At 39.6% G+C, this 25188-nt stretch overlaps 1 protein-coding gene across 1 annotated transcript in view; it reads left to right on the top strand.

Moving 5' to 3' along the window:
• SLC10A7 (solute carrier family 10 member 7) overlaps positions 1-25188 on the top strand; it is a 140193-nt gene that overhangs the window by 97101 nt on the left and 17904 nt on the right. Inside the window, exons 7-10 of the mRNA XM_063156742.1 lie at positions 5918-6001; positions 16174-16339; positions 19195-19246; positions 20766-20839. Coding sequence (XP_063012812.1) covers positions 5918-6001; positions 16174-16339; positions 19195-19246; positions 20766-20839 — 376 coding nt within the window. The remainder of the gene's footprint in view (positions 1-5917; positions 6002-16173; positions 16340-19194; positions 19247-20765; positions 20840-25188) is intronic.

The raw sequence follows: 25188 nt of genomic DNA, 5'->3' as shown, positions 1-25188 counted from the left end.
TAGCACTTCTCTGAAATTTATCACCCTGGCTCTGACTTTCTCTTTGCCAGCCTTCAGTCAGCTAGGCTAAACAAGCCATGCATTTCTAATCTTTGAATTCATAAAACAAATCCCTTAATCTGAGGTGTTTTGTGCACCTGCTCCAGGTTTAATTCCATCTTCAACCCAGGTAATACAAACCATGCACAGCTGTGCAATTTGCTTCACCAAAGGCTTATCCAGGCCTTGTGCAACGTCTCCAGTATCCCCTATCTCCACTGATTTATTTCTTCTGCTACATCACAGTTTTCTTTTTCATGGATAAATAATATTCATGGTTCTTAACTACCCTGTATTGATTAATCTGTGTCTTTCCAGCCTTTCCAGGCCTTTGTTTGCAGCAGAATTTTTGGTTGCAAGTCCTTAAGTCCCTGATCTCCAAGGGTATTAATCTAATTCCCATTTAGGTGTTTCTGGGTTGTAAACTTGATCTTGTTTCTGTACATTAACCCTCCAGATCGTTGCACCACAGTTAAGTGGAGGAGTAGCTCTGGTGTATTTCAGATGAAGAATACCTATGGTTATTTTTATAGCTCTATAAATGGCTTTAAAATCCACAGGTGTGTTTGGATTGGCTTGGTATTTAATGTGTCATAGGGGAACCCAAAGGGGATTAGGCATCTGTGATCACTTTAACAAGGGAAACCTGAAATATCATTGCCCAGCCTAGGAAATAAAAAAAAGGGCAAGATTGTCAGCTTTTGTTTTTCCATACTTCTGGATGTGAAACTTTGTTTTGTTTTGTTTTGTTTTTTTTATTTGGCAACAGAACAGGAGGGTATATGTAGACAAATAAATACTTCTTCATTTGTGCCAAATCAACTCCCACAGGCGCACAAGCATATAGAATATGCAAGAATTTGCAAAATATATGTAGTTATTTAGCAAAAATGGAGGATTTAAGTTTAATTTTTAAGAATAATAGTGAAAGGTCTCCTTGTTAAAATACATGACTGCCAAAGCATTGGGTACCATCTCTGTTCGAGATGGTATTGGATACCATACCCCTTTCTAAGGCAAGAGACAATTTGCAGTTTTTGACAGGTGTGATTAAAACCTTTCTTTTTAAATTTAAACATATCCTATAGAAACCCTATTCTCAGTGATATGCCTCCCCTTTCCTTCCACCCATTCCAGGTGGATTATTTCAGTACCAGTCAATGACTGGGGGTCAGTGGGTGGGAGCTGGCATCTCCTGCACGGCTTCTGTGCCTTACCAAGGTATCCAAATGCTGTGCCTGTAAAGAGGGGTGGGAAGGGCACCCCAGTGACCTGTCAGCTCTGCTCAGATGTTATGCAGGAATGATCCCTTTCCACATCCTGCCTGAAATCTGGAGCTGGGCACTGTGGGCACAGGAGGACATCAGTGCTCTTCCAAGTGCTGCCTGCTTCCCAGAGCCTCAGCACCATTGATGCCATGGCAGTTCCATTACAGCAGTTCCATTTCTGGGTTTCTGAGGGACACCTGGGTATTTTTCTGCTGCACTGTAACATGCTGCCATGACTGGGTCAGGGTAAGGGCTCTGGAAGGAGTCCAGAGCAAGGGAGGGCTTTGTTCAGCTGCTAACTCTTTTTCATTGCCCTTCATCACTCGACTGGATGCCATCCACCTCTTTTCCAAAAGTGCATTGCATTCCATGGCCTTTCTGTAGTGGACCTGCCATCCCCAACAGGATGTAAAGGGACTGGGGCATGGGGTGTTGCAGACAGGCCTGTGAGGCGGCTGGATGAGGGAACCAGAAGCTGTGACAATACAGCATTGAATGCAAAATTTAAAAGGGGTGTCAGAATAGCCAGACCCTTCCACCAGAGTGTAGAAAAGAAAGGCTTAAAGTTGAATATCTTGTGTAAAAGAGCAGCCAGGTGTGCCTCTCCCTATCAGTTCTGCCCTCTTTTCTCCCCTGCCTCTCTTCCTGCTCTGTGCTCAGCAACTGGTGAGGCTGGAGCTGGTTGATGGTGTGTGAGGAGCACAGAGACACAAGCTGAGGAAGCATTAATTGCAGGAGAGCACTGGGAGGGTGAAAGCTGCCCCCAAAGGACAGCCTGCTCCAAAGAGGGCACAGTGTGTGCAGCACATGTGTCACTGGGCTGTCGTTTGGTGGGACTGGCATCATGTGTTTCTTCTGAGCCCATGGCAGTGTAGATGTGGGAACACCCCTGTGATACCTGCCTGGTCTGCCAGAAAGATGAGAATGGAGGGTCTGGCTTGTGCAGACAGTCTAGGCTGGGAGATGGAATTGTTTTGTTTTTATGCAAGAAGTTTGGGGTTTACTCTTTGTTTTTTTTATCATATCCAGTTAAATATAGCCTTTTAATTAAGGATAGGCCAGTGTTTCTACCACAACCTCATAAAGAAACCCACTAAATTATTTGGTGGTTTTTTATAAAACAGGCAGTCTCTTGAGAAGAAAGGTCTATGACTACATTAGCAAGAATGCTGCAGGTCAGGTTTGAAGCACTGCATGGTGACAGAATTGTTTGAGATTGTTTGCCTGGGATTATCTTTCTGCTTATCTGAGTTACCCTGCTGAAAACACTCAGGTTTTTAAGTGAAAAGTGTCTTTCCCCAGTCAAGAATTTTCAGGGAATTTTCTTGAATAGTGAGCCCATTAAAGCAGGGCTGGCTTATTACTAAACCTTTAACTGAAATGCTGCTCTCCAGAATGGTATGTACAGTCTCTTCACAATATCAAACTTTAAAAAACTGTTCCTAAATGAGCATGGACAATATGGTGGCATGAGATTTGTGATTCCTTTTCCATTAAGTGGTGCATTTCATCTTCCATACGTCATTCCAATCAGGTAGGGGTGGTGTTTCTTCAGCTATAAACCAGGAGTTTGATTTTATGATGTTTTTGTACCACTTCTTACAGTACATCTATTTGCCATTGAAGAAAGGTTCATTTTTAGCCATAGAGATTATTATAATAAGGAGGGCAGGCAAAGATAATCATCCTGCTAATAATTTCAGCCTAATAGTAATTTCTGTGCAATGCACATCATCTGGATAGTTCTTAAAAAAAGCCTATCATGACAGCTAATGGAGCACAGAACTTAGATCCAACAAAAACCTGAGTGAAATCCTATTTATTCATTTGGACAGAATATTTGCATTTTGTAAATGTGTAGGAAGGTTTGATTAACATTATATCAAGGTTTTCATTTCCTACTTACTTCTCAATACAAGCATGTCAACATACCCAAAAGATAGTCCAGAGGAACTCTGGAGCCCAGGCAATGTCTGAGAGTCCATGGGACGCTTAGAGTTGTGACCTGATGAATTTTCATGCTACAAATGTTGAGAAGGCCCTGGTCAAAGTATGCCTCCATTAGCTTTGGGTTCTGTAGTACCTTTGTGGTTAGCCATATGTCCAGAGTCTGGGTTAAAATGTCTTTATTTTCTGTGTGATTGAGAAGTTCATGCCTTCTCTTCAGCCTATATCTTATCTTCTGTGTCTTTTTCAGGAAACAGATTTAAGTGTAAGGTAATACAAGAGTTGATAGACATAATCTAACAGATTTTGATAAAAAACAGCCCACTGAAATTATTGTCAAAATATACAGAGGGAAGCAAAGTTTAGAAGTCTGTTTGAAGATGTAGTATCAGTACCTTTAATTCAGTTTGTAATTATCTAAAACACACAGCAAAACAAATACCAAAAGCCCCACATCCAAAGCAGAACTTATCCTCATATATACACAAAGTGCTTAAAAATTCCCAACAGTTTGAAGACACTATGTTTGAAGTAGCATTTTAAACAGCTGGCAAGACTATGCCTTTTTCAGCAGTCTGTTGAATACTGTTGAATAGTTTTTCATTCCTGACTTAGAAACTGATTATGCATCCACTGAGCATAAAACTTAAAAGTAGTGAGCAAAGTCCAATCAACATTATTATAGAAAAGCACAGGAGTCAGTGCCAAAGTGTTGTAGCTCTGTGAAGCTGTTCAAGTGTCCTGGCTTGCTTAGACTGACTCCTCTGTGGCCCAGGCAGATTTTAAAGTTTAAAAATCTTTGCTTTCACTTGAAAAGGCTTCCTGGAATACACAGTAAGTAATGCTTTTAACTCCTCAGCACATAACAATAATTCCAAATACATTTTGAAAAACTAAGAACCTTTTAAAATTTGAGAAGCTTCTTACAAGAATTAAAACAACAAGGAGATGAGTGTGATGCTGGAGGTCTGTGCTCTCTGTAGGGAAACACTCACAGTGCCCTGTGTCCCTTGGGAATGTGGCTGCCCTGCCAGACTTTGGGTTCACATGTGTGATCTGAATCTTCCTATGCAAGCTTTTACTTCTCCCTCTTGACTGGCTCACAGAGTCCCTACCTGCAGACTGAAATTCTCAGCTGTGGCGTCATCCTCAGGTCCCCTCCCATGTTCCCATATCATTAATGCTGGAGGTGACGGTGGTGAGATGTTGTGGTTTGTTCAGCAGTCACACTGAGTCTTAGCTGATGTTGCCAGGTCAGGTAGCACATAGGAAACAGCCAGATCCTGTGTATTCCTCCTGAATCTCTCCACCCAGAGTGTATTCAGCAAGGGACATAAGAAATCTGAGGCCATTTGCCTGCACCAGATGCTCAGTTTGCCCAGAGAGATCCCCCACAGGTGTGTTCGCCCATTTCCCGAGCGGTGCATGTACAAGAAAGCAGTGCACTTCTACATTTCTGCATAAATTAAAATCCTTCACTCTGTGAAATTTCTGACTTTGCTGTTCTTCAAATGTATGAAGAATCTTGTTTTATGCCAAACCCACTTGTATAGCTATATGTTGATTTTTCAAGGCAGGCTTGTAGAAAGTTACTAGATTGCATGATCACCTTGTCTGTCACAAAGGTAGTTGGGAAAGGAAGGTAAGTGTGAAAAGTATCATTTATGAGAATGATGTATGTAAGAATGCTTTAGGAAATCAGCATCATTTAGATGGTGCTGAAAAGATTCTGTATTCTGTTGTCATTTTGAGAATCTTTAAAGTGAAGTGTAAAATATAAAATAGAGTGGATCTGTGAAAACCTTAATGTTGTGTCCTTTGCCTCATTGTGAAGCAAGTGGTTGTCTATGGGAGCTCTGACAATGCTATTCAGTCTCCTTAGTGTATGTGTTTTAATGTGTGTTCCATTGCTGTTAGAGGTGTTAAATTGCATTAAAGGAAACTTTCCAATTACCTAGCCTGAAACAAGTCCAGTCAGAATGTAAAAAATACTGTATATTTTCCTACACATTCTGAAGCAGGTTTGAAAAATCCCACTGACTGTGTGTGTTCCTGTTTTCTACCAGCATCTTAAAAAAATACTTGTAGCATTTACAGTTATTGTTAGAGAGATGACTATTTGAAGACTAAGACTGTCAGTTCAATTGTCTTAATGAAAGAGTAGTTCTGTACTTCCAGTGTATCTCTTTTTAGACAGCACTGAAATACAACATGTGAATGTTTTCTTCACTATTTCATTATTTTCATTTATTTATTGGAATAACTACACTGACTTCTGTTGTTTGATGTTTGTGTAAATGGTAAAATAAGTCAAGCTAACTGTTTAGTTAGGAGGATTCACTCCCTGTCTCTTTAGACTATCATCCTGCAAATGCTTATATAATTTACTTGGCATATATGTGCAGCAGGTTTTCAATTAAATGAATATTGATGGAAATATTACCCTAAGTTATAAAATAATCAGAGATTGGTTTAGCTCTGTTTTGTGGAACACCAAATGCTTTATTGTGACTTAACTATTAAACATGTGCAGCTACTTCCAGTGCACATGTTCCCAGTTTTTATGTGTGAAATGAAATGCATATTAATGTGGGATATCTGTGTATGAAATTTGTAGATAGTAAGAAAAAGTGCAATGTTAATGGTGTATCTTTATTTTGTAGCTTGGATCATCCTCCTCTGTGCCTTTTACATCCATATTCTCGCAGCTGTTTATGACTGTTGTAGTCCCTCTTATTATTGGACAGGTATGTCTTTTAAATATACATTCTTATTTAAAAAAACAAGATAAAGAGAGCTATCTTAAAGACAGACTGGCAACCTGATAAGCTGCCACATAGGAACAGCCTCAGGATAGTGGAGTCTAATATCAGGGAAAAGATGCTCCAGTGCTCCCTGGAGCCACATTGATCGTTGTTGAGATTGAGCATCTGTCCCTCACTACCACAAACACACGCTGCTGCAGAGAGAGGAGGGAGCTTGTGAACATAAAGTGGGAAAAATGGCAGCTCAGGCTGTGAGGAATTCCAGCACCATACAAATGAGCTTGGAGAATACTACACAGTCCTTTTGTCACATGCCCTTTGCCTGGGGCTGAAGGAACTCCTTCCTCCCCGTGTAGTATCTACTAATAATTAAAGGAATTAAAACAAAATCTCAACATTAATAAACATATAAAGGCTAAGTGGTCACAAGTTAAGAAATCATCAAATTAAGGCTGCTCAAGCCATTTTGCTTATGCTTTGCAGTAAGCGGTTTAGTTGCACAACTGCAAACTAATTTTACATTACTTCTCTATTATGTTACACTGGATGGAAGGCATTTGTGAAATGACCAGTTATCCAACATTTAAATTTATACTCATTGTTCATATGTTCACACAAAGCCTTATTTTCCATGGCTTATGATAGAAAACTTCCACTGAATGTAAATAATGCTAATTGCATGTATAATATTTTCTGTGATCCTTGTCTCTGCAGTGTCTGTTTGTTCATTAATGTTAATATTAGTTATGTTTTCTCCCATGTCATGGTGGGAAATCACAATAATAAGACCAAAAGTTGTCATAACTGTTGTCACTGCTCTTGGACACTAAAATACCTTAAGTCTAATTTTTACTTACTTGTAAGTATTTGCTGTTCTCAGGCACTCAGAATGCACAGAGGGTGTGTGAGGGGGATTTGCAGCTCATTCTAACACTCAGTTGAACTCTGGGTTCAGCTGGAACTTTCTGAATTTTGTCAGCCTAAAGCAGATTTTGAAATGGAAGGCATGGTTAAAATACAGGCAAATGAGAGCAGAGGCTGTAAAGGAGGACCCTGAACAAGGTTAAGAATGTTGTCATTGCTTGTGCTACATAGGCAGTCAATCAATCTTGTATCAAACTATAATTGCACATTTCAAAATCTGCATGTACTGAAACTTAACAAATTCCTGGTGAAGTTTCTTTTGATTAAAAACACACCTTGAAGTCTAATAAAGGGAAGAGCATGATAAGCATGACAGTAGTTATCAGCACCTGTGTAACCTCTCTGCAACCATATCATCTGGAAAATGGACATTAGCTATGTGTCCCTGAAGGCTGTGGAACTGCTCTCATGCTTTGAATTAAATACCAAAGAGTTTCCTTATTAATTAGGAAAAAGGGTTGCTGATTAACCTACCTCTGTATTGTGTTCTTACCTCATCAAAAGTAAGTGTCCACCAAAAGCAGACAAGCAAAAGTAGTTGAATCCTCTTCTGAAAGGTCCAAACACTGAAAGCTGTTAGTTGGAAGCCTTAAGTGGAAATTTCTAGGAAACAAATGCCCAACAGCAGATTTAGCAATAAAGTGTCCTATAGCCATGGAGTATCAGCATCTGTGCTGCAATGTAATAAGCCCAAAGATGATGGTAGATTGCTGGACAAAGTAATGGCAAAATTTCAAGAGAACTTTCATCTGTGTATATAATGGAATGTTACTTGGGAAAGATGTTATAGGAAATTGATATGTCAGCTAATTGGTGGAGTTGGGGTGTTCTTTCAGCTGTTAAAAGTGATAGGGCTGAGATCATGAATGGAGCAGTAGGCATATGAATTAAGTGCTCTGTGTGATCACAAGATTGAAATCAGAATTGTGATTCTGACTGAGATGGATTTTAAGAGTTCTGATAAAGACTGAAAGAAAAAATACAGAATCTTAAAGCTTGTGTAGCCTAATGACAAATGAATAGTTTGGGTTTTTACAAATACATTTCAACAAGAAATAGGATGATTCTTCTTTAAAAGTCTTTGAAGCAGTTTCTGGAAGTGAAAGATCAACAAAAGTAGCTCATGTTCTTCTAAGCATAAAGACTTTGTTTCTGAAGTTCCTGCACTTGACTATATCTGTTCAGAGGATGTGGAGGAGAAGAAATGCTAATGAAAGCTACAGCTCAGAAATGCCAGCAGTTTACAGTGATTGTCTTGGTTAGATAGAGCTGCACAAAGGTAACCCAGCCTGCCCAGAGAGGAATGAATAGAAACCATTTCTGAACGTGGATACCCAAAAGTAATGGGCAGGAGTCAGGGAAGACAGCAAGCAAGAAAAGGACTGATGCCAAGAGATCCAGTGATAGGTCTGCTTGCCCTTCTTCTGCTCCAATTCAATGGGAAGTTGTGCCCTTTGCTCATAGAGCACCACCGACTCATCACTGAGGTGGCACAGGGACATGTTTATGAACCACAGGTCACTCACTCTGGGTTCCAGATGTGTTAAGGGATAATGGGCCACAATTCCTGAATGATGCCTTCAGCAATTGATTCAAATGTATCATTTCATGCCCAAACATCAATTCCTCACCACATGCAGCCATACTGTTCAGCAGAAAAGTCAGTGGAAGAGTGTCTGGTAAGGTGATCTGGTAACAAAGAGCTTGACTGGGAGGAAAAACCCTCAAGCTTGAAACCTGCCTGCTTGGAGGATTGCCTCTCCTCAGCCTTCCTAGCTCATCTGTGATCAACAGGGGCTTTGTGCTTAAACCACCTCAGTGTAAAACAGAGGAGGCTGCTTAAAGGAAACATTCTCCAAGGGCTTTCTTTTCCTTTAAAACAAAATCTTGCCTCTGGGAAAACCTGTGTTGTCTAAATGCTCATTTCCTGAGCAGGCTGCAGAGCTGGCTGTTTGAGCAGCCTCTGGGATATAAGCAAAGCACATAAAAAGGTGCTTTTAGATTTGTTTTATTTGGGGTTTTTTGTTTGCTTTATGGCAAAATGTATCAATAGTTTTGGTTGATTGGCTGGCTTCTCAGAATTTTTGATGATGGCTGGGAGAAAGCAGTCATAATAGTGTAATTGATGCTTTTTTTCCTGGTTTTTGAACAGTTTTTTTAGCTTTTTAGGACTACTATTGACAGGAGTCAAACATGCCTAGCTGTTGACATTGAAATGTATAAAGGGCTGCAGGTACAGGCTGTGCTCAGGTGGTGGACCATTCTTTAGGGAAAGAAAGAGCTGTTAAAGCAAGAAGATACTATGTTATCAGAAAGGCACTGAGTCTCAGATGACAGTGATTGATAGATGGTCCCCAATAACAATAGCTCTGTTCTTTGTCAGAGACATGCAGGTTGTCTGAACCTAAAAAATGTTGTAGCCTGTGTCCTCAGTGTGTACAGATGTGTTCTGCTAATTGACAGGCTGGTGTTGCTCAAATCAGTATTGATAGTATAATATTGCATTTGTATTTGTAGAGTAACAAATAAGACCCCTCTGACAAGAGGTCTCAAAAAGGGACATAATCTATTGCATTTTATAAAGATCTAATTTCCTATAAGTCTTGAAGATCTGTAGTGGGTAAGAGCTTGTTATTTGTGCATCACTCTTGTATACCTCTAAGGGAATTTGAGAATACTTGTTATACAATAAACATGGTAATAGATATTTCGTGGAAAAGATTTTTGAATCTGCTCTGGCAGCTTGAAGTTCTGATTATTTTTTATCTGGGTAACAGAGTCCTGGGCTAGATTACTGCTCTTGAGCTGTTGAGATTTTGCTACAATCATTGTTTCCCTGCCTGTAGATATTGGTAATACTTTTAGCCATCAAAATGTAAGGTTTTGTGAAATATCCAAGCAGCTTCTTCCTGACCAGTTGTGAGATTTAGCTGGAGACTGTTGTTTCTTTGCTTATTTTTTTCCTTCTGAAGTGACAGATAACAGGAACAGTGAAACCCACCACAATGTTTCCTTTCCCCTTTTTGCAGACTTTCTCCATTCCCTACACCTAAGTGCTTATGACAGACTTTTATTTTATGTTTTATATTAAAGAGCGATTTATGATTAAATGTTAATGAAATAGAATTTTCACTGTGCTTTCATTATATTCTACTAGTTTGAACATTTTTCAAAGCAGCACACCAAAACCCACTGTTTTCTATGAATAAATAATAAAAAGCTTGTCTGTACATTATCATTCATGCATTCTCTAGTTGCCCCATTGGTAATTTGTCTGCCAGCGTAAAGTGGGCACTTCACATTAAACAGACCTTAACTAAAGCTAGAATTAATGTTATGATTCTGTGCAGTTCTTCTTCCCAAATCTATAAAATGAAACCAGTTGTACAGAAATCCTTACTGAATCTAGTCACACACACACACAAAAAATCTTGATGTCCTACAAGTAAAGGATCTTAAGTGCCTTCTGCATCGCTGCCCAAAATGTTCCAGAGGAGCCCTTTCAGCATTTGGGAGCTGTGCTTATCAACACAAGTCTAAAAGGGTGCTATGTTGCAATACAAGTTGTAAGTGAAATTGAAACTAAAAAGCTTAGCAAGGTATTTATTTTTAAAGAATGAGAAATGGAAAGGGGAAGGTAGGTGGAAGTTGATAGAAGTAGAAGGAATTATTTAACTAAGGTGGGGGAAATAAAAATTAACAGAACTGTTATAAAAAAAAGGGGGGGGAAACAGTGTCAAATCTGTCTCTTCTTGTAAATGAAATCCACATAGAAGGAATCCTTCTTCTCTTCAAAGTCCAGGAGAGCTGCAGGGAGGAGAGGTGCCCTGGGAGATGAGCTCTCCAGGAGCTTTTTGCAGAGGACCAAAGAAGGGGATAAACAGCCTTCAGAACACACTTCACTCCCTACTAAGACCTGACTCAGCAGGGAACAGAGCCTCCTTTCCACAGAATGCAAAATATGAAGGAAAGGTACTGATGCTGCAGACACCCTTCACATTTTTACTGTGTTGCACCTGTTTATAAGGTTTTAAAACAACAATTGCAAATTACCTCAAACTGTGAAACTTAATTTTGAAAATGGCCTCATGTGGTTTTTATGCCTTGCTTTAAAGGTGTATATGTGACAGGAGCTATCTCTTGGGAGTAAGCTGACATAATGGAGTAAGATAGCTTTTAGGGGAGTTTGGTAAGCTGAGAGGTAAAAAGCAAGATGCTTGTAGAAAAATTTTTTTTCCTCAGATTGCAAAAAAAAATTTTTGCAGCCTGTCTTCAGAAAAGAACCCGATAGATTGTACACTCTGTAGCATAAGGATAGATTTGACATTTGATGATGTCCTAGGAAAGCAGGTGAACCATCACAAAATCTGAAACTTGACAGCAATATTCAGGAAAAGGTGGGAATTTATGCCTCCACAGAGGTAAAACTCCTGTAAAAATATCAGGACATGGTCTGGCTGAGGTGGTGCAAGTTTTGCTTTATAAAAGGGTCTGTGCATTTGAACTGGCACGCAGACCTTGTATATTTGGAGACTGGTTTTTCTGTAGAAATCTGAACGATGTCCCTCTTAGCATCTTATTTCATTTAGATTTTTATACAACCCAATTAATCTCTCTTCCATTCCAAGAATTGATTCTTTACACTGGTTTTTGCTACTGCTGTCATCTTAGTTGATTTCCTTTCCTTTTTTTCCCCAATTTTCTCACCTTTCATGTCTTACAGACTTCATTGACCTAATTCCCAATATTCCCTGCAATTGTCTTTCTTGGTTTACCATCACTATATAAGAAAAGATATGGAAAAATTACAGGACTGTTGAAAATATCTACCCTGACTCCAAGATTTTCAATGGGAAATTTTGTATTTTAGCCTTCATTGCATTAATCTGTTACTATAAGTAGTAGTAATATTAATTAAGAATGAGTTAGGAATCTTACCTTAGAAGACAAATTAAGTAAGGTAACTGCTGCATTTAGGTGTGGTTATAATCCAGCAGTTGCAGCTTGTTTGCTCATGTGTTTGAACAGAAGGAAAAGGTGGCTTGTGTTTCTTTGTTGAGATGGTAAAGCCCCACGTGTTTTACCCATGTATTTAGAAGAACATACCAATACACAATAAAAAAGAGCAGAAGTGCAGTAAAACCACTGTAAATTCTGTTAAAGAGGAGTTCAGTCCAAAATAGTTGGTAGAATTAGGAAAAATCTATTTTAGATAATGATGTAAATACCAAGAGAGACTCCTGTGTATAATGGAAACAGAAAAGGTGACTTCCTATCCATTTCCTTGGGGGGTTTTTGGGTTTAGGTTGTTTGAGGGTTTTTTTGGATTTTTTTTTACAATTCTTGTGTTTAAAAACAAATAAGTTACAGATCTAGATAATTTTTAGGAGATGCACTGCATGACTAATGTCAGAAATTATTCCATTCCATATAAGGTGGGGGCAGAGCTCCTTGCTCTATTTAGCTCAAAACATTAATGTATTACATTTTTTACCTTGTGTGTCCAGCACTTGGGCAGACAGGTAGAAAGTGTCTCACTGTATTTTACTGACAGATTTCTCTGGGCATACTCTGTGATTGTTCTGAAGGTACAATTAGAGAAGTGAACTGTTTTTCTGTAACACACCTTCTGCTATTTTCATGTGTGATCTAATAACAGATGAGCACTGTTTACCTGCTTTCCTGGAACAGCAGATCATGTTTCTTTGCCCAAGGATGTTAAATGAAATAAGCATTAGAGCAGTGAGCTCGTTTGCTTAGGAAGGTTGGTGTTTAGATAAGAAGGTTATGGCAGGATACAGAGCAGTCTGTAGGAAAAATACTGTGGATAGCACTATTCTGCTAGGAGAACTAAATTGAAATGGGGACACTACTGTTAACTCAAGTGTAATTACATTTCTTTGTTGTTAAAAATTAAATCCTGGGCAAGAGGAAAGTTTGAACCTGAAACTATGTTTTGAAGTAAATTTGAGCTGATGCCTTTCCAAAACCTTTGGAGGTTGCCAGAACGTAGTCTTCAGGAGGTGGTTGCCTGCTGGACACATTCATGTTCTTTTATTTTCTAACTTTTCTGAGTTTATCAGGCAGATTATTTATAAAATATCACCTACTCCAAAGTTTCGCTTCTCTCCCGCTGTTTTCTCCACTAAACTGCAGTTTGAGGGAAGGGTTCACCTTCATGGTCTTTCATGTGCAACCTCTGGGTCAACCTTTCCCTGCTCTGTGGGGCTGGCATTTGAATCTGTATGAAAATCTTAGAGCATCACTAGCAGCATCCCTGCTGAGCTCAGCCTTGGCCAGGGCTGGATCCATCTGGGAGCTGGCTGGCACTGCCTCCATCAGCCATAAGGGAAGCTTCTGACAGCCTCTCCCAGAAGCTACCCCTGTTGCCTGCCCCACAACCAAACCTTGCCACAAAACCCAATACATCCCCTTTTTGCTCTTTTCCATGAGTGGGATGCAGCTATTTTGGATACCAGCGGTTTATATTAACATTCAGAAATGACTGTGTTAGCTTTCACTGCAATTCAGACAAATGAAGCTTTAGTACCTCAACCCAGGCTCTGAATGTGTTTTTTTTTTTCTTGTATTTGTGGCACTTATTGTTATTTCACTACAAATATTCACAATTTTGGTCTTTTGTAGTTCCCTGTTTACCCTGAAAAGTTATAGAATTGGTTTAAGAATTAAAAGGCTTTCAAAGCATCCTTGTCCTGAAGCAACTCTGCCAGGCATGAATAACAAATGGATTGTTTTTCAGTCAAAGTGATGCAGCTGACATGAGCTTCTGTAGGGTTATTTTCTCCCATCAAGTTATACAAGAATTTAGGTTACCTTGAATCAGTGATTATAGGCTGAATTGACCTCTGGAATTACAGATCATGTTAAACCTTGTAAGAAGATCAAAATGTATGGGATTCTGTGTTAGAGAAGATACATTTTGTCTGTGTTTTGTGCACATTTTGCATGACACTTGGTTGATTAGATGATTTCCTGAAGCCACAATTTAGTTCTTCAGGGTCTGACTATGTAATTTATTTAAAAAAGGTAATGTGCAGTAAGGAACTGTACTGCTATTTATGATTATTGATTCACAAAAATTCCAGGCTAGATAGAGGTGGATATTTAAAGAAGGTATCACTCAATTGAAGATTCTGAGGAAATACTTGCAGTTTAATTTTTTAAATGTTTTTTATTCCTCTTCTATGTCAGTCAAGGATAAATATGTGTATAATGTTATTATTGTCGTGTCTGGTATAATCAGACCCTGAACAGGCACAGGGTTGCAGTTTTTGGATTAAATACTTCCACTAGAAATTGTACCATGGTATAATGAGCCATCACTTTTCTTTTTCAACATCTCGTTACTTTCTGTATAAATCTTCTGGAAGGACCATAAATTAATAGGTGGCCTTAAGTAGTTTTTCTTTTTCCTCAATGTGACAATTTAAGGGATAATAGGATTTTTTTTAACTTTATTAAAAAAACTTGTTCATTTTAGAAGTGAAAGGCTTTACTTTTTGCTTCTGATAATTACAGTCCCAAATTTGCTCAGAATTAGACTCATCTAAACTTCCCATTATATGTCTTTCATATTGCTCTCTGCATGGCTTCACTTTCTTGTGTCTCTTTCATCAGTGCAGTGTCCTATTCCTGCCCAGTGGCTGAAGGAGCTCCAGTGGAGGCTCTTTCAGAAGTCTGGCCTTATATTTTTTGTTATTTTCTCTCTTTAACATCTGGCAAGTGTGACATTTTGAAATTCAGTGTTTTCACCAGGGCGTTGAGTATTCCCTTAGATATTTTCCTGCAAATTTGTTGTTTTTCATCAGCAGGATGCCCACAAGTGTGGGAGGTGAGTGCTGATCTTCAGCCTGCTTAGCTTGGCATGAAGCCCATGTGCCAAAGTTCTAGTGTGTGCCCTGATGGAGTCTCATTGCTGTGGTGACTGGGATGGCTGCTCCAGCACTTTCCTGCTGAGAGGCTTGCAAACAAGCCAGGAAAGCAATGAGGAAAACTGAGAGCTGTGAGGAAAACTGAGAGCAGCTTGATTCCATGGCATTTGTTGTGTGAAAGGGTCCTATGGTAGCATTGGTGATGATGGCCTGCTATTAATCTTGAATACCTCTAAGGTTTTCTGTGTCATTAAACCAATGGTGGTGATGTCTGCACCACTGAGGGAAGGTCACGAGACACCTTTGGAGCCCTCTGGCTGAAGTGCTTCAGGATCCTGGGCTGTGATTTCCAGAAGAGTGTGGCAACAGAGAACATCAGGAGGCCTCAGGAGAAATTAGGCAAGATAATGTGATTGCTGAAAAATTAACACAAGTCGCAGCTGTAGGATAAAAGCTTTAAAAAGTTTTTTCAAACCATATAAAGTAAACAGAAAAACTAAAAGCGACTCCCCAGGCAGGACTAAAATAGATGCATTGTATCTGGTGAGGCTTAGTGCTATGGTATTCAGCATAATTTGAATGTTGGGGTTGCTTTAAAATTTATAGTTGTTTCTAAAAATTCTTGAAAAACTGCTTCATATTCTGTGTCCTGAAAGTGCAGAAGTTCTGCTATGTGCAGTAGGTTTCCTTGTTTTCATGTGTTAATTCTGGTATTCTAAAAGCGTGCAAATGGCATTTGTCTTTGGATTTACAAAAACTCCAGATATTCAGAGTTTGAATTATTTAAACTCCCACAACACATGCACTTTTGCTTTTCAAGCTTGAGTTATAATTTAATTAAAAACTTCTGGTGCATCGCTAGCTATTTAAATATTAAAATGTTCCATGGATCACTTTCGATTATCTACCATCATGAAATTCCTGAAGATGTCAGATTTTTAAGATTCCCAAAGTTGCACTTGGAATTGTCTGTTGATGCAAAGGGGACTGTGATAATTACATACATCCATTAGTATCAGCAGAGGAGATAAACTTTGGGGAGGCTTAATGGGCATGTCTCAGTGACAGCTAGCAAAGAACATTTGGCATGATTAAGGATGGATTTGAATGCACTTGAAAATATACTCTCATTATGGACGCCCAGTGGAAGTTGCACTACAAATGTTAAATTCCCCAGAAGAAGAGTTGTGTGGCAGGGAAGCTTTGAAATCCACTGTGGCCGTCATCCAAATTACTCTCTTCTCTTTGTGTCTTTCCGCTGTCAGATTCACTTTGTGATGCCCAACTTGGCTCCCTGCATCTCTGAAAAGAGACAACCTGTTGGTTTCTGTGTTTCAGATTGTCCGAAGATACATCAAGGACTGGCTTGAAAGGAAGAAGCCTCCATTTGGTGCTATCAGCAGCTGTGTGCTCCTGATGATCATCTACACAACGTTCTGTGATACTTTTGCCAATCCAAATATTGACCTGGATAAATTTAGCTTGATTATAATCGTGTTCATAAGTAAGTTCAGCCCTAAAGTGGCTCTTTTTTCGTGTGTGTTTCAGGTCTGTAATGAGCTACATGTGGTGGGGGTACTGGCATGGTCTTAGAGCTTCTCAAGCATCTAGTAAACCAGATTGCCAAACTTCTTAGGAGCTGGATGCATTTAGGGGACCAAGTAAGCATTTAGAGAGGAATGAACCCTGCTATTTAGGTGGGCCTGAGGTTGCTCTGTGGCCTTTCCTTTCCTTTACAAGCATTTATTGGCATTCTGGTTTTGCCCTCTTTGCTGTTGAGCAGCCATAAAATACACAGACGTCACATTCCAAACAGCAACAAAAGATTTGGGGTTGAGTTGTTACTCAGAAGCATTGTTATAATTTTTAAACTGCTCTTCTTTAGCATATTATAAGCCTAGAAACTAGTTGGGAGTTAGAATGTGTTGATCTGTTTCTGTGGATGAGCACATTTCTTTGAGTTTCTTTTAGAAGCACTCAAGTCATTCAGCCTTAAATAACACCCACGTGAGAATAGGCTGCTGGTATCCTTGCCATCAGCTGGAAGCACACTGGCAGATCCCTCCCTCCCAGGGAAAGGCAGTGCTGTACAGGCACTGTCTCCTCTCCCAGCAGGGAATTCCCATTTGCCTCAGACTGTCCACAGACAGGAGTTTCAATTTGCATGGAGGAGAGATAACTACAGGATGCTTCAGTATAAATCACATCTCATACTCTAAAACTGTGAGATTTCAAGAGATCAGACCATTACCTACTTTGTGTGTCTGCATGTGCTTCTGTCTAATAAAAATAATGTATCTTCTACAAATCTGACCTCTACTAAAACCAGAAGGAAATTTGCCCCTGCCCTTTGTGCATCAAATCTTAATTCTGTCTTAATTGTGGCTTTTTTTTTTTGGGATTATGAAACTGTACATATGGATTATGAAACTATACTAAACACTATACCTATGTAAAATAATTCATGGGACTATAAGTGGTACAATATAATGTTTTATTCTGAAAGCAAAGGATTAGGAAGCAATGCTATGGAGCTTTTTTTGAAATGGAACAAATACTTCTTTGCACTGGCAACCAAGAAGGACCTCGCACTTAAATCAGTGCAAAATTGTCAGCAAAAAAGAATGCACAGAGATTTTCAACTCAAACTTAACGTGCAGAGAAAACTTAGAATGAAGTAATTTTATGGTACTCTGCTGACCACTACTTTGAAAAAAAAAACCTTTCTTTTTTATTTCAAGAAGACATGTTCTTCCGAGAACAGTTCATGTGTAGCATTTGCTTCTGCTGCCTTGCTTGGCCTTTATTTCTCTTCAAGACAACTCTGTACTTGTGCCCTGGGGAATGAAATGTACCATTTGCTGTGGAATATGCTGAAAGTCATATCTAGGTGTTCATTGCCAGTGTGCAAACTGGAATTTCTTTGTAAGAACATTAACATAAGCATTGGAACTACTTGGAACATACCAGACAATTGGTAGGGGGATTTTTTCTGGAATATTTACAAAACCAAGAACCAAGGAAGTTTTGGAGATGGGTGTGCACATTGTATTCTAGAAGTTTCTTATCACCATTGGATGTGTCAGCTGGATGTGTGTATTATGTTACACCAGGAAGTGAAATTAGCATGAGGAGTTTGAGGTAAAACTGAGTTTGTTATTCTGCTGATTAATGTTTATATGTAATTTTTATGCTAATATTCTAGCCACAGCAAAATATTCACGAGGAATAATTGGTAGCAACACATGCTTATTGCTTTACAGAATTATGTGTAATAAGGGACTGTTTTTTTCTGTGAATATTAAATTAATGTACTTCATCGGAGAAAATTTATAATTCAGGAACAATGGATTGCTCCTTTAGTTCATGAAGGAGGAATTAAGTGCATGCTGAGGTGACATTTATACATTCTAGGAAATGTATGTAGGAGAATAGAAAATGTCACTGGTAATAGCTAATATCCCTGCCATGTTTCCCAGTTGTAAACTGGGGTGAAAATCAAATGCATTGTCTTGACTTGCACTGCCCTATGGGGCATGTCAAGCCTTACTGCACTCACACATTTTGCAAGGAGTAGGGAGAGGACCCACCCCAGATTCTGCTGCAAGGAAAAGCCTTTTCCCCCAAAACCCACAAACTCAGAAAAGGCCTGTGCAGGTCACGGGGTCTCTTCTTCAGCCTTGTGGGGATTGCCCATGCTCTTGGCTGATGCTACTCATGGAAGCCACTGGCTGTTCCTTGTACCTCTGCAGTCCCAGGGTGGGCCCTGTGCCCCCCAGAGCCCCTGAGGGTGTCAGCAGACCTGGCAGAGAGAAGGGCTCCTCTTGGGATGCTCACAACCACCTGCACTTAGAGAGCTGGCTGAGCTTGAAGGAAAGGTCTGACACACACTGCCCAGCCCAGGAATCAGCCTTTGTCTCAGAGAGAATTCAAACATCTATGATGATCTTCTCTTCCTCTCCCCATGAATGATCATAATTAATATACCCAGGGCTGGGAATATTTATTTGGATCATCCTTACACACTTTCTCCTTTAAAATAGCAAGTCTAAGTGCCCAGCACCCAGAGCATGTCTGACAGATGCAGCATATGCACTATTTCCTGCCACTCATCGTGTCAAGAAATTCTTGATTCAGACGATCTACCCCAGGAAGAACTTGTGCAGCCATAACGTTAATTCTGGCTTGCCAGGATATATGATCTGTGTTGTTCTTCCAGGCAGTCTTTAAAGGTTGTCTGGCAATGGGTTTCTCTGGATAGACTTGGTCCAGCCTCATTTCTGCCCTGCAGTATGGGAACAAAAGGTATGGACACAGTAATTACAATTGTGATCTAATTTTAGCTTGTTTCTCTTTCAGTATTTTCTATTCAGATGAGCTTCATGTTTTTGACTTTCCTCTTCTCCACAAGGTAAATTAACGTGCTGAATCCCAACCTTTGAATATTTCTTTTGTGTGATATCTTTGGTTTGGGTGACAAAGTTTATGCAAATGTGCAAAGGCAGGTTTCTGAATAGAGGTGACCTCATTTTGGTATTTCCTATTGTCCTTACTGCATTTGCTCTGTTAGAGTTTCATAGGCTAAAAGAGCAGGACCTGAATTCTGTCCTTTCTTGTGTGTTAATTACAGAGTTGTTAAATCTCAATCAATCACTGCTGTACCTCATCCACTGGAAAAAATGGATTAGCACAGATGTCACTGAAGGTATAATTTGCCCTGCAGACATGCTGGTGACATATGAGAGAGAGAACTCAGTTTGACTTTTTACATCTCAAGATACATTTGCTGTGCTGGCAATTCACTCCTCTCTATATATGTCAAATTTGCTACATTTATATGGTGATTCTTAAAAGACAGCTGTCCTGAACTAATGTTTGGTAGAGCTTTTTTTTTTTTTTTAAAGTCTCAACCAGGAAGGGCAATTGTACACTCACTTCTCAAAAACTGGTACTGTAAGCACGGTGTTGCCAGTGGCTCAGAGCATCACTGGGGCTGGTTGGAGTAGCCACATTTGTCCTCTCACTTGGGCTTACTGGAATATTTGTTTAGCAGCACTCTGCTGAAAGGAGAGTGACACAATACAGCAGACTCCAAGCATATGCTTTATATAAATTAAACAATATCCATAAGGGAGAATCACAAAGAAGGGTACAGTGTCTTAGAGCTACTTATGCTTCTTTTAGTGCCATAAGAAAATTTCTCTGTGACAAGATCATATCCTAGCCTTAAAAGGCATTTTAAAATAACTTCTGAACTGCTAGACCTAACCTGGGGGGAAGATATGCCCCAACTGTGAAATCTAAAATACCTTAAGCAGTAACCAGCTCAGTATGGTAAATATTTAGAATCTCATAGAATTACTCCTAATTTGGAGCAAAGGGTGGTCCATTGGCCAGTCATCTCTCTCTCTATATATAGATGTCATTTTCCCACCCCTCCTGGCCTTAGTCCCAGTGTTTAAACCCTTAGATGTAGTTTATCTCTGAAGTGGAAGCTAACTCCTTAGTGTAGACTCAATATATTGTCCAAGCTGAGCATTTTGTTACCGTTCTATACTAGAAAAAAAAAAATTAGGTCATTTTCTCTTATTTTGTGGAGGCAAGGGGCTTCTGCTGTGACATTTTTGCATGTTTGACCAAATAAACTTGTCTGGAATAAATTTGTGTCCTACACACCATGTCTTCAAAACTTCTGTCCTTCACATGGGAGTGTATTCATTAGAGAGCTTGCCACAACAGAGAAACAATTGTGCTAAAAAAAAAAAATAAATCAAGCACTACTGTTCATTTATGGGTGGAATTATTTCTGTCACCAGACTGATCAAAGTGATGGGAATGTGTATATGGATCCTCAAAGTAATAATTTTGATAGATGCTGTTTTAAGAAGGTTTTTGCTATCAGAGGTTATTAAAACTCTTTTGTTTTGTAGGAATAACTCTACTTTCACACCAGCAGACACAGTGGCTATCGTTTTCTGTTCCACACACAAATCCCTCACCCTGGGTAAGTCAGGAGATAAGCTTGTGAGCAAAAGAACAGTAACATTCATGCCTTGCTGTGTTGAAAAAAAAATTGGTTTAGTTGCTGGTTTTTCTGCTTAAATGGTTTTGGGTTTAGTGTGACAAGTGCTGCTACCAGTGTGATACTAATAGTAGAATAATGCTCTTGCACAGATGAAATTAAAGCTTCCTACAGGGCGGAGAACACAATCTGCTCAGCTGAGATTTTAGTGCTTGTACAGTAAGACCACCTGATTTGTGGAAAGCTGTATTTTTCTTTCTGTTCTTATTCTGTTCTGTTGCCTAATCCAATGCTGCTAAAATTTCAGGTTTGTTTCTGAAGAGATGGCTAGGTGTACCTGCCCAGTTTGACAGTAAAATTTTACATCTAAAAGCTGGGATATACAAGGGAAAATCAAAGGACATAGTGTAGTCAGAAATCACAAATAGACAATACTCTTTTGCTTACCATGAGCAAAATGTGTGTGTTGAAGTCTGCAGATACTTTGGATAGCTTTATTTCTTAGCATTCATTTATCAAAACATCATAGAGATATTTGTCACTTATGACCCCATAGTGATAATAGAATGTTCTGATGGATATTCAGAAAATACTGTTAAATCAGAAATGCTTACAGCCACTTGCTGCTGCTTCATCCATTATGTTCAGTCAGGGGCACAACTGGATTGTTTTCAGATTATAAAACCAGATGTTTGGTAAAGCATATATGACTAAATATCTGACTCTTTTCAAGAGTGTATCTGTGAAAGAGGAACACATTTAGTGTCAATGACAAAGGTAAGAGCTCAGCCTGAAACAGGGGAAGAACAAGTTGGGATTTAGATGTTTTCCAGGTTGGTTTGGTAGAGCAAAACTCACCTCAGGGTTCTTTGCTTCAGCCAGGCCTGTGCTGCAGAACTCTTAGCAAGTGCCTTTGAAAGTCTGTGGGAAATGGAGGAGTTCCTGGAAGACAAGGAAAAGTCAAAATGTCTCTTTTTACAGTGGAAATGAGGAGGGGAAGAGGAATTATATAGATCAGTGAGTTTTAACTTCATTTTGTAGAAAACTACTGAACCAAGTCATTAAATAAATTATTTTTAAAGTGTAGAAAGAACAAGGAAATGAGCAACAATGCCATAGCTTTGTCAAATACATGGCATACTAAACTAACCTCCCTTCCTTTCACACAGGGTCCTGTGGGTTGCAGGGAAGCAGCAAAAGTTGTGTGGCTTGAGAGTGTTATGGCTTTTGATATTTGCACAATCTTTTGGGCTCCACAATTCAAAAATTATGTGGACTAACTGAAAAGAAATGAGAAGAGAGTGCCATGAATGATCACAGACCTCAAAAATGTGACCCCAGAGGTAGATTGAGGCAGTTGGGATTGTTGAGGGAAGATAACTGAAATACTGCAGTGATCTTCAAATGCATAAAAGGTTGATGCAAAGAAGGAAGAAAGCAATTCTGTCACAGTGAACTTTGTAAAGGGATGGACTTTGTTACAGTGATGATGATTTAAGCTAACAATCAGGGAAACCTGTCTAGTGTAAAGCAGTTCAGCTTTGGAACATGTTGCCTATTGATGTCTTCAATCTCCTATCATTGTAGACAAGCCTCAGATGGGAATTAAATAGCTGGAGTTGATCCTGCCTTGGAGCAGAACATAGATTAAATGACACTGGTCTTTTCCAGCCAAATGTGCTATGAAACTGAGCTTGGACTAATAAATGAGCTTGTATTCAGGACAGTTACTCTTGTATTTGTAGAAAGCAGCTGCACACATAAGTCATAACACACTGCTGTGCTTTCTGTTTGGAGGTGTGTATGAACTTAGGGCACAACTGTGATACTACAGAAGAAAAGCTGGAGAAGCTGGTTGTGTTTAACAGCACAAATATGCAAGTTTGCCCTGCTCTCCCCAGAGAGAATAGTTTTATATATGCTGTTGCATATTTCTGCCCGCTTGCTGTGACACTAAGAAGATAAGCACAAAGCCTTTTTAAATATTTAAGTCCTAAAGGTGCTTGCCATCACCCCCCAAAAAATGAGGACTGTTCATTTCTTTAACTCACTGCATCAAGCATCCTTATGCAGCCTGTCTTGACCTCACTGTGCACACAGCTGAGTCAGTTCACTTTTCTTCTGCTGCTACACTCTCAATTTTTTATGTTATTTTCTTTTTTAGAAAAACTTAGTTTGAGGTTCCTAGCTCCCTTGACCTTTTGGCTCACATTTTCCCAATTCCAAGTTACTGCTCATATTAGCATAGCCTCATGAGCCAGCTTTTGCATTCTGCAGCTTTCTTTGCACGAGTACATCAGCAAAAATACTTTGGTCACCTTCCACCTTGACTTCAAGGACTCCTGCAGCTTCTCCCCATCCATAAATTCCTTTTTCCCCTAGTCCAGATATCCCATGTCTAAGTGTGCAGGTTGAAGTGAATAGGTGGATAGTGGAACATGGTACTGTGGGGCTGTTTCTCAGCTGTGTACTGTTCTGTTTGTCAGCTTTGGGGCAGACTGCTTTCCAGTCATCCTGGGAGAGGAATGGGGAAATGTTCCCTTTGGCAATCCCCTAGGAGCCCGTCCTTGGTAAGCCTGAGGTACCTGCTGGTCTTGTGTGCACCCCTACTCCATGGGTGTCCAGGTGTGCCTGCTGTGTATCAGACTCCAGCTGGCTGACTTTGAGACCATTGATATTTTATTCTGTTTGGAGTTTGTACCAGCTCCAGATAACATAGAGCTGTGTAAAAACAAATCTGTGTGAAAATAAGGAATATTGGGTTTTACAAAGCTGGGGTGTGATGGGGTATGTGCCTGAGCTGATGATGCAAACAGATATGTTAACCAGAGCAGGCAGCATTTTTTCCTTCACTGGAGATGGGAGCAGAGTAGGTCTAATTTGTTTTTAAGGATTAGCTGTATCAGAATGGCACTTTTAAATCTTTCCCTGTCCACCCTGGTGTTAGCAGAAACAACATAAACACAGACATTTTGGCCTTGACTCTTTTGCTGTTCTGGCACATTTCTGCTTGTCCTTAGGTGTTTATTACAAACCACGCAATGAGAGATCTGCTCACTTATGGTAGAGAGCACTTTTCCTTCTCTCTCTGTCACTGCAATGCCTGAAAGCACAAACACAGCTCACGCTCTCATTTCACATCTGTTGTGGAGCTCTGCTTTGTTTGTCTTCAAGATTCCAGTGGCAGTGTATAAATGACCCCCAACACTTGTACTTTCACTTTGGAACTGATTTCTCTCAGCTTGGCAGGTGAAACTCCAAATAGGTATGTCTGGCCCATTCCCTGGGGAGCTGAGAATGGCACCAGCTAAAGTGGGAGAAGAGCTGACAGCTTTAAAGCTTTAGAAGTGGTAATAGGAGAGGCATGAGAAGACTTTTGTAAGTCACTTTCTCCCACACCATATTATGAAACCAAGTAATTCCCATGCAGTGCATGCTCATGAGGCCAACTGCCACTTCCACTGTTGCATCCATGAATAAGTGCTTGCTCTGCACGGAGATGAGTGCTGCTCCCATATGCTGGGTCTTATTTTGTAGACAGAACAGTTGACACACTTTTTGTCTCAAAGATCACAGTGCAGGGTGTGTTTGTGTAAGGACAAATTACACAGGGTAGGTGCCTTTGTGTTCCTGAGATGGGAGTACCTCTGCATAGCGGTGGGTGCTTCAGCAGGGTTGTGAATAAAGGGCATCACACATGCAGAAAAACCAATGTTTATTTGCATTTCACCTAAAGAGTGAAGCAGGATGTAAACTTGCAAGGAAGCCAAGATAAATATAGTATCCACAATGGCCTCTGGCTTTTTCACCCCCACATTGTTCCCTTTCTCTCCTTCCCCCTGCTCACATATATGCATGGTACATGTGAGCACACACATATGCAGACATTTGATGCATGGCTTTTATTAGTGCATTTGCCATTGATTGATTAGTACTTAGTATTAGTACTTCTTCTATTGATTGATTGCAGATGAAGTGACTATTTGACCTTTAATTATGAGCCTTACTATTGAAAATGACATTGAGCTATGGCTTCACATAATCCATCTGGAAAGCCCGACATGATGCCATTCCCTGGAGTTCATTCAGTGAGAAGAGAAGAGGCCTCAAGGAAGTGCAAAGCTATCACTGTGGCTCATTTAAAAAAATACTGCAGTTGTTGCTTGCACTTACACAAAAGTTGCAGCCAAATACAGAATGTTATTTGATTTTTTTCAGAGAGTGAATTGCTAGCTAGAAGTTACAACTCTGAAAGGAAAATTCAGGATTGTAAAAAAAATATATATCTGCTTTAATTCTTTGTATTTACTGTGTAAAATTATTTTATCAGC

The sequence above is a fragment of the Melospiza melodia genome, chromosome 5, assembly GCF_035770615.1.
Source record: "Melospiza melodia melodia isolate bMelMel2 chromosome 5, bMelMel2.pri, whole genome shotgun sequence".
Classification (NCBI taxonomy): domain Eukaryota; kingdom Metazoa; phylum Chordata; class Aves; order Passeriformes; family Passerellidae; genus Melospiza; species Melospiza melodia.
The sequence above is the reverse complement of the archived record's forward strand: the minus strand, read 5'-3'. Positions and strand labels throughout refer to the sequence as shown.